Source organism: Quercus lobata, chromosome 7 (genome assembly GCF_001633185.2).
Source record: "Quercus lobata isolate SW786 chromosome 7, ValleyOak3.0 Primary Assembly, whole genome shotgun sequence".
Taxonomy (NCBI): domain Eukaryota; kingdom Viridiplantae; phylum Streptophyta; class Magnoliopsida; order Fagales; family Fagaceae; genus Quercus; species Quercus lobata.
The window spans coordinates 30,618,469-30,628,635 of NC_044910.1; the positions used below are offsets into that span (position 1 = coordinate 30,618,469).

Sequence of the window (10,167 nt, forward strand, 5' to 3'; positions counted from 1 at the left end):
TTCTAACTTCTTCTTTTCCACCATTTTCCTCTCCAACACCTTCTTCTTCATATGGAGAAACAGAGTGATTGGAAATTTCAATTAGGTCCGTATTCTGTACCTTATTTTGAGCTAACAAAGCTTTTTTGAGTATGTAAAATGGACTAAGAGTTTCCATCTGATGAGTGCCACCTCAAGGAAGAATCCAACAATCAACAACAACCAAATCTTTCTATCGGACAAACTAGTTAGGTTCGGTCACGTGTCTTGTTTTATGCCATTATTTTCTACCGGACAATAAGTACAGAATAAAAAAGTAGTGTCCTCCACAGCACTAACATATATTATTCTGTTCTCTTGGATTTATCTATATCAGTGAGTGCCTTTTCTTTATACATACACTGGATTTCATGGATATGCCTAGATTCTTTATTTAGCATTGTGCTTTGTTTCTGTCATTGTGCTTTGTTTCCTATAACACACGAGTTTAACGAGGAGTGCAGAAGTTGCTGTTTGATAGACAAATGGCCTAACCTTAATTACAATGTTGTAGAAGGTTTTACCTTCCCAGTTACTCAATCCTAGGAGGTGATTGGTAGGAAGCCTTATCCTGATTCTATATTTATGAGATTTCTAACCCACCAGAGAGGGAAAGTAGACCAAAGAGAGAGAGATGGAAGAAGGATTGATAGCAGAGATATGGTGCTCTCTTGTATTCATAGGAGTATGTAGTGTGTTTATAAGAGTATGTCATGTGGTGTGGCTGAAGCCCAGAAGGATTCGGTCAATAATTTGGAGGCAAGGCATTAGGGGGCCACCACCTTCCTTTCTCTATGGGAACATTTCAGAGATGCAGAAGATCCAATCCTCCATGATCAACAATCCTTCTGATGGCCAATCTGTCTCTGAAAACTGGACTCACTCCATCTTTCCTTATTTCCAAATATGGAGACAAAAGTATGGTATGCATCCTCATTACATCATTTTGGTTTTCAACAAATATATAAATTCATAGTTTACATTTTTGAATATGTTGTTGGAAATTTTTCTTATTATCCTAGTAAGAGTAGTAGCAAATTTTCTTGATTATATCTTGGATCTTGATTTATAAATGCTATTTGAAGATAGTGATTTGAATGCCCATATACACTATTTGAAGATAGTGTTTTGCTTTGTATATGTGAGAACAAGTATTAAAGACTGTTTAAACTTATAGCGAACTACAAAACTTAATGGTTAGAAATAGAGCTAGTGTAGAGAGTGATGGTTTATAGAAGTACATACACAACCCTTGGATTTGATGACCACACAAATGAATAAAAACTAGTAACATTACTGATCTCTTTATAATTGAATTATGTTAGGGAATTTGGGTTGACATATTTTTTTTCGGATTAATGTGATGACTGCCTAAATTCCCACATGTTCATTTCCATGCGGGCTGAGGTTGGACTTTGCTCATGATACTTATAAACATATAAGCACAAAAACATTTAATGAGCTGGGTATTTGGAGCAAGTTATAAAAATTAATTGGAGGCAAACGTGGTTGAGGAATGCAGGTCCAGTATATATGTACTCAACAGGGAGCAAGCAGCATCTGTATGTGAGCCGGCCTGACTTACTAAGGGAATTGAGCCTGCACAAGTCCTTGGATTTGGGTAAACCTTCATATCTGTCTGAGACATTTCAGCCTTTGCTAGGTGATGGCATCATTAAGGCTAACGGAAACAACTGGGTCTACCAGAGGAAACTCATTGCTCCTGAATTCTTCATCAACAAGGTCAAGGTAATTACTAGACATAACCCCACAAGTAAAACAATTTATGCCGTTTGTGAACTTATTTCTTTTCTTTCTTTCTGGATTTTTTATATTAATGAAATGTGAGAAGTGTATTTGCAGAATATGGTGGGACTGATGGAGCAATCTACCATAGCAATGATGAAGACATGGGAGAATCGTATAATAGAGAGTGAGGGAGGGGTTGCAGACATGATTATTGATGAGGATTTGAAGAGCCTCTCGGCAGATATAATATCAAAATCCTGTTTTGGCAGCTCTTACTCACAAGGCAATCTGATTTTTGCGAAGATTGCCTCCTTGCAAGATGCCTTGTCCAAACCAAGTGCACTTTTTGGACAATCCAACTTTAGGTTTAGTCATCCTATAACTTTAACATAAATAAAACATCTTTTTCCCAAAAAAACATTTAGGCTTCATCAAGAGAAGTTTATGACAAGGAAATTATTGTTTTTATTTGTGTATGTTATCCAGATTTCTTCCGACGAAGAGCAACAGAGAGATATGGAGGTTAAAGAAAGAGGTGGACACACTGATACTCAAGGTAGTCAAGGATCGTCAACAAGAAAGCCAAAAAGGCACAGTGCCTGAAAAGGACCTTTTACAAATGATGCTTGAAAGTGCTGTTACTAGTGATGACAAGTTCCCAAGGTTGAAAACAGACCGCTTCTTTGTTGACATATGTAAAAATATCTACTTTGCAGGCCATGAGACTACTGCTCTTTCAGCCTCCTGGATCTTGATGCTACTTGCATTACACCCTGAATGGCAGGAACGTGTTCGCGCTGAGATTCTTGAGGTCTGTGGAGATCATTTATATAATCTCTTTCAACACATGGATGCATTTCGCAAGTTGAAAATGGTATTTGAATTTTCATTGTGCATTGTTAATTTGTTGCTTCCCTTTGTCTGTAAGTAATACAGCTTTAATGCATACATTCATAATCGCAAATATCCATGCAGTTGATGATGGTGATCCAAGAGAGCATTCGTCTTTATGGACCTGCTGTTATAACGGCAAGGGAAGCTTTTTCAGATATCAAGTTGGGGGGTTTTGTAGTGCCAAAAGGCGTCCACATATGGAGTTTGATTCCTGCAATGCACCGTGACCCTGAAAATTGGGGTCTAGACGCATTGGAATTTAAGCCAGAGAGGTTTGCACATGGGATATCTAAAGCATGCAAGTATCCCCAAGCATACATACCATTTGGCTATGGGAGTCGATTATGCCCTGGCCAGAACTTTGCAATGCTTCAACTCAAGGTAGTACTCTCTCTCATATTATCCAACTTTTCCTTTGCCCTCTCTCCAGAATACCGTCACTCCCCTGTTTATAAAATGTTACTGACGCCACAACATGGAGTAAGACTACTCATAACGAAGTTGCAGGGAAACCTGGGTTAAGGGTCATAACCTTCACATGTCTGCACAATAAGGCAACTACATATAATTGTGTTTTTGTCTTGCATACTGCAGTTGTATATATACTTTTTATTATGCTACAAAATGTATTAGCATTGTCATCTCCTGGGTTAAGGTTCTTGACTCTTGAAAACATCGTATGTTTATTCAAATGCTTTATATGATATATGTATGTACATGTATATAAGGCCCTTTTTGAGTTCTTTTCTAGAATAGAAGAGCGTTTTTTTTTTTAAATCAAAAATAAATCAAAAAGACTTCCTTAAAATTATAAGCACTTGAGCTTTGAGAATTATTCAAACTGGTCAAGTTTCCATTCCATTTGTATACCAAGAAGTTTTGTAAGCTTGGCACTTCAATTTCAGTCCTCAAGAGGTTTTCTATTTTTTATTTCATTTGGACTATCATTTGAAGTTTAACTAATCAAGTATACTTCAGTGGCCTGGTCTGGTAAGTATTTTCTTTACAGAGATAATTCAAATTGTAAGACACCATTTGCTTTTCTTGCCTAACTTTGCTCTTTCTTCGAAAATTTTCCATATAACCAAAGAAATTTTTTTTTTTGAGGCCGGTCTCTTGTCCATGGTAAAGCATCCTTGCAGCCGTGAGTTTGAGTTAAAAAAAAAAGTAGTTTCTTGGGTTGATAATAAATAGCAATCTCATTAAGCCAACAGATTGGTTAAAATTCGATTCTATCGTATTAAAAGGAGAAAATTGCAGCCGAGCTTTCCAATAAAAATAACAGGAACTGGGATAGGGCCTATGTTTTGGTAATGTTAGGCCCAACATTGGGTTGGTTTCCCACGGGGTTAACTCAGCAATGGTCCAGCCAGCGAGCCTACCGAAATTGAGTTTGGAACAAATGAATAGGAATGAGGAGAAGATGAAATAATCATATGAAAGATAAGTCTTTGAACTGAGAACAACATCTGATCGGTGATCCTACCTGGAAAGAAAAGAAGTGCAACACTCCATAATTAAAAGCATGGACTATTGATGGTTATTATAATGATGTACTTTCATAGGATGACAATGAAGATAATGTCATAAGATTAATGGATTCACATTATAACTCCAATGATTTGTCAAGGGAGGGAACGTAAGATGCCAGCAAGATCTTCGTTTGTGGAAAGATTTTTTTTTTTCCTTCAAAAATACAAAAATTCTTTCTCATCTCATTTAATATAATCTACAATCAATACTCTATAAAATGAAAGTCACTTTTAAAGTTCACTTTAACCAAAGTGTGCGATGGTCACTCCACAAGTATAAGTGTTTGTGGATGTGAGGGGCAAAGGCTGGAGCTCTAGTCTCCGAGAGGGAGTTTCACACATATAAATTTAAATTAGGCTAGAGTAGAATTTCTATCTTGTATTAAAAAAAAAAAAAAATTCACTTTATATATATATATATATAGCTAACATTTTCTCACATTATTATTATAATATGTACTTTTTAATTTGGCTTTTAGAATTACGAATAATGCTAAACTTAGTTTAAACTAATCAAAAGTCATTGATTTTTTTTAATGAATTTGGTTTGATCTTCTCTAAACAGATTCTAATTACATTATTTCCTCAAAAAAAAAAAAAAAAATTCTAATTACATTAGGGAAGTATTTTTCCCCCACGATATATCTAATTTAACCTTTAAATACTTATTAATTTAACATGTATTAAATATAATTATTTGGTGTGAACTTTTCCATCTATTACACGGGGTTTTGATATATCTTAAGTAGAGAGATTTGATCCCAAATGCTTCCATAAAAAAAAAATATTAAGAAATGTCATTAGACTTATAGGTCATTGGCCATATATTGAACGAGTTAAGGGTGTGTATGGGTCAGTTTGAGAGGGTTTTTTTTTTAACCTAACCCACCATGGTGGGTTAAAAAAAATCCAACCCAACCCATATGGATTGGTTTGGGTTGGATTGAAACCATGGCTGATGGACACTTTTTTTTTTTAATTACTATTATATATATATATATATATATAGCTAAAATTTAGAGAAAATCCAATTAGATTTTAATTGGATTCTTAATTTTACGCCACATGTCCCATTTTATTTTTAATTTTGTGCTAAGTGAATTATTAAGTGTAAAAATCGAAGAGTCCAAATTTAATTAGATTCTAAATTGGATTTCAATTGGAGTCCAATTTTCCGCCATGTGTCCATTTATTTTTATTAATTTTTGTGGCAATTGAATTATTGAGTGAAAAAACAGAAGTGTCTAAATCTAATTAAATTCTAAATCACACACACAAATATAATGAGAAACCATTACATATTTTAGAAATGTATAGTTTAAAAAAAAAAATGTAAACTAATACTATGTATAATTTGAATATTTTCTATAAAAAAATGTATAATTGTGATTGTTTTTAATTGTACTCATATATATGCACGAGGTTATACACCGTTTATTATTAAATTGAGAGTAAATTTATAACCAAATAATCATGAGCATAACATCAAACTAACACAAACTATATGAGAAGAACTTAGGGTTTGGGTTTTATTTAGGAAGAATGGTAAAAAAGTAAATAACAAAATTGTATAATATATTTTTAATTTTAAATATATATTAAATATAGGCGGGTTGGGTCGGGTTAGGCGGATTTGTGAATCTTATGATCCGAACCTAACCCAACCCACTATAAAAAAAAAATCTCACAATCCAACCCAATCCACCAACCCCTAAAAACCTACTTAACCAAGCGAGTTGGGTTGGATTAGATTGGTTTTGGCAGATTGGTAGGTTTACTACACACATCTAGCACAAGTTAACAACCAATAATAATATAGTACTAATTTTTGAAGTTTGGAGAAAGTTTGTGAAAAGAGTCTGTAAGTATGTCATGTGGTAGGCAATTTCTTAATTTTGATCTCTCTCTCTCTCTCTCTCTCTCTCTCTCTCTCTCTCTATGGTGATAGAGAGAACAATAAGTTTTTTTTTTTTTAGAAGGAGAGAGAGAGAGAGAAAAAAAAAGTGATAGAATTAAATAGATTAGTTGATTTGGCAAGCAATAAATATGCAATGCTAACATGGCCAGTAGTGTTATTTTAACCGTTAGATCTATTAGAAATCTATGGTTTAAAAAATGTGTAACTTTATGAAATTACATTAGGTATAACTTAAATCCATCTCATATATATATATATATATATATTTATTTATTACTAACTCTTCATCTGAACTGAATTATTTATTTGTGAACAACTCATGCTCGACTCATGAAAAAATGTGTTTTTTTTTTATTTATTTAACAAATTAACTAAACTTAGGTTTGAGTTTAGATTCAATGATTAAACAAACGAAATTTAAACATAATAACGTGCTCGTGAAGAAGCTTACATGTATGAGTCTTGAATAATTTGAACATCTTGAGTCCCTAGCTCTAAATCTTTTTTAAGTCCAAGTCCAACTAGAATAAACTTGAATATGATCCCCTTAACTATCTAATCTTGCAAATAAAGTTATGATAATTAAAATTTTTGATCGAATCTACTAGTAGAGTGGTTGAATTTGAATGTATTTTTAACTTGTTATTTACTAAGTGGGGATTGGAGCATGAGCGAGTCAATCTATCAATAGTTAATAAATGTTAGCACTAAAAGACAATTAAACAATTAGACAAGAGATGATTCTAAAAAACTAAAAAAAAAAATAGAAAAGGAGCGTGGGACATGGGAGTGAAGACAAAAACAAATGTTAACACAACAAAGCCTGCAGAAGCTTCACATTACAAAAATAATTACCATGTCATAAAAGGTTGTACGCAACGCACAATGTTCACATTCTGCGGGAATCTAGGAGGGGTGATTAGTAGTTGGCCTTACTTCCAATTTCATATTTTATGAAATTTCTGACCCAACCGAGAGAGGGAAAGCCAAAAGACTCGCGCAGACACACACAGTCACACAGATGGAACAAGGATTGGTAGCAGAGATATGGTGGTCTCTTGTAGTGATAGGAATATGTAGTGTGTTAATTAGAGTATGTCATGAGGTGTGGCTGAAACCCAGACGGATTCGGTCAATGCTTTGGAGTCAAGGCATTAGAGGGCCACAGTCTTCCTTTCCCTATGGGAAAATTTCTGAGATTCAGAAGATCCAATCCTCCATGATCAACAATACTTCTGATGGCCAACCTGTCTCTGAAAACTGGACTCACTCCCTCTTCCCATATCTCCAACAATGGAGACAAGGGTATGGTATATATGCTTCCATATTATATGATTTTAGTTTTCAACACATATAGAAATTCATGGTTTGTATTTGATTTTTCTTTTTCATATTATATTATAGGGATTTTCTTAGTATCCTAGCTAAGAGTAATAGCAATTTTTCTTGTTTGTATCTTGGATTTTGATTTATCAATATATTTTGTTTTGTATATGTGAGAACAAGTAACGAAGACTGTTAATGTTATAGCACACTACAAAACCAAAATGTTCAAAAATAAGTTAAAACTTATGCAAAGGGTGATTTTTTTTTTTATAGTAGTTCATAGTTAGTTAACCATTGGATGATATAAATATATTCATATAGATATTAAAGACGTGTGTGTGTGTAAATTTGATACACACACATAACTGTATATGTGGGTAAATTTAAGGTGAATTCAATCGTTTATATGACCAAAGCTGTTGGCCATCCAATATATATATAACCAAAGCTGTTTGTAGGCATAGATGTGTCATGTAGGAGTGTTCGCGGTACGTCACGGTGCAGTTTTGGGCTATTTTTAGCACAACGTTTTGCAATGCAATTTAGCCAAAATCATAACTACATTACACCTCATTTTTGCAGTTACATGTGTGGTGCGGTTTAGAATTTAGCCAAAACCATAATTGTACCGCACCTTGTTTTTGCGATTATATGTGCGGTACGGCGTATAAGATTCGGTTTGAAGCCGGTATATTTTTTAAATTTTGGGCTTTTCTTGTTCAGCCCAAAATTGATTTTCCTTTTGTTTTGGGACAAGTTTTAAACTATTGAGCTAATTTTTTCTTTATTTTAGGTTGGCTTTCCTAATCAACACTTGTTATGGTTATCAATTTTTTTATTTATTAAACTATTAATGATATATTTAATATTAAAAAAATAAATATGTTAATATATAGTGAGGGTGTGGTGTGGTGCGGTGCAGTTATGCCATTTTGCGGGCGATTTTTTAGTGCAGTTTTTGTAGTTTAGTGAACACCCCTAGTGCCATGTGTGCCACTTGATCTTTGACAAGAATAGCCAAAGTGATGGCATGCAATCTAGTGAGACATGGTGCATCAATTCAAGTCATGTCATAACAATTAGGGTCATAACAATTCAACCTTTACTCCATGGACTAAATCTCAAAAAATCTCCCATTAAAAATCACGTAACATTATTTGGGTCAGGTCGGGTCGTCAACCGGATCAAACACAACTAGGCTCCACCAAACCCAACGGTCGTGTCGTTAATTTACTTCGGAACAAATGCGCTGGAGTGAGGAAAAGACAAATAAAAAAAAATAAAAAAAGTGCAATACGAATGGAACATGCTAATCATATTCTGTATCCGGATTTTTCTAAAATAAATAAATCCTGTATCCAGACGATCTTGTATAATCCAACCAAAAAGAAAGATGGTAAAATGCAATGTAGAGTCAAACTAGCAGTCAGGAAATAGATTTTAACCAATAAATCTTACTTATTAAGCTAATTATATGAAAGATTGTGACTTCAAAGTGAGAACAACATCAATTCCCGTTATCCTTCCACAAAAAGAAAAAGAAATAAACACTTTTACAAAAAGCATGGACTCTTGATGGTTATTTATTAATGTATGTATAATTTGGCTTATCTCGATACTTTTTTAATTGAAATCTCTTTTTGTTTTAATAAGAAACTGCGACATCACCTATTAACTAAATAAAATGTGGAGAATAAAATTTACTACCACTTGTCATTGTATATTTAAAATAAAAAGAGACTCCCAGTTAAAAAAGTACTAAAAGTAAGCTAAACCCTTAATTGTAATCTATGAATGATACAAATAGATTTTAGCCCAAAAAAAAAAAAAATGATATAAATAGTCTACTTTATAGTAATCTATGAATGATATAAATAGTCTATTTTATAGTAAAATTATATACAATTTTTAATATTGTTAAATCTAATTTATTATAAGTTTATAAACAAAAATAATGTTATTTAATTAACTTGAATAATAATTCCAATTATAATTTAGTTATTAGTAATTATTTTCATAGATTTTTTAAAGAGTAAAAGTTTTAATCTTAGTGCTACTTTGTAAACATACTCTTTTTTTTTTTTTTTTTTGAGAAGCTTTGTAAACATACTTGAAGTCACCAAATAGAAAATAAATTACACTTTGTTTTACAATGAGTTTAAGCTCCAAATAAGCAAGAGTTTTGTAGCATTTAAGTTTAAATCTCTCATCTACGGTTGTACTGTTGTACCTATTAAATAATCCTGAAAAAAAAATGTTTGGACTCGAACAACCTTGGTAAGAGACATGTTATGTCCATCATAATTTCACAAATAATTCTAAATTATAAACGGTTACTAATAGGTAAAAAAACACATAAATAAGAACTAATAATAATTTCACACTTAAAAATGTTTTGAAAGACAGGTTACTCTAGTTTTATACCATCTCTCTTTTAGAGTCCTGAGCTGACTAGTGACCAAAAGAACGAACAGTTTATTGCTGTGTCTCTCTCTCGGAGAGCTTTAGCTCTTCGTCTCCATTTTGGCGGTTAACTGTTTCTCATGTGAGCTTTAGATTTTAATATATTTCTTCAAGTTTTATTGCAGGCTTCAAAATTTGTTTCCGAAAGACCCAAAAGTTATGGGGTACTTGAGCCTGAGGAAACCACCATTCTTGAGCGAAAGAGAAGAAGAAATGAAGATCGAGTGTTTTGCAAAGGTGAGTTGAGAAATCTCCCTAAATGTCTCT

At 33.1% G+C, this 10,167-nt stretch overlaps 1 protein-coding gene across 1 annotated transcript; it reads left to right on the forward strand.

The window, feature by feature from the left end:
* Window positions 1-338: 338 nt before the first annotated feature.
* On the forward strand, window positions 339-3,383 carry LOC115953710 (cytochrome P450 714A1-like). Its single transcript, XM_031071471.1, has 5 exons — window positions 339-941; window positions 1,541-1,767; window positions 1,882-2,132; window positions 2,254-2,641; window positions 2,743-3,383. Exons 1-5 carry the CDS (start codon window positions 653-655, stop codon window positions 3,181-3,183), a joined length of 1,596 nt encoding a protein of 531 aa, XP_030927331.1. The 5' UTR covers window positions 339-652; the 3' UTR covers window positions 3,184-3,383.
* The last annotated feature ends 6,784 nt before the right edge of the window (window positions 3,384-10,167 follow it).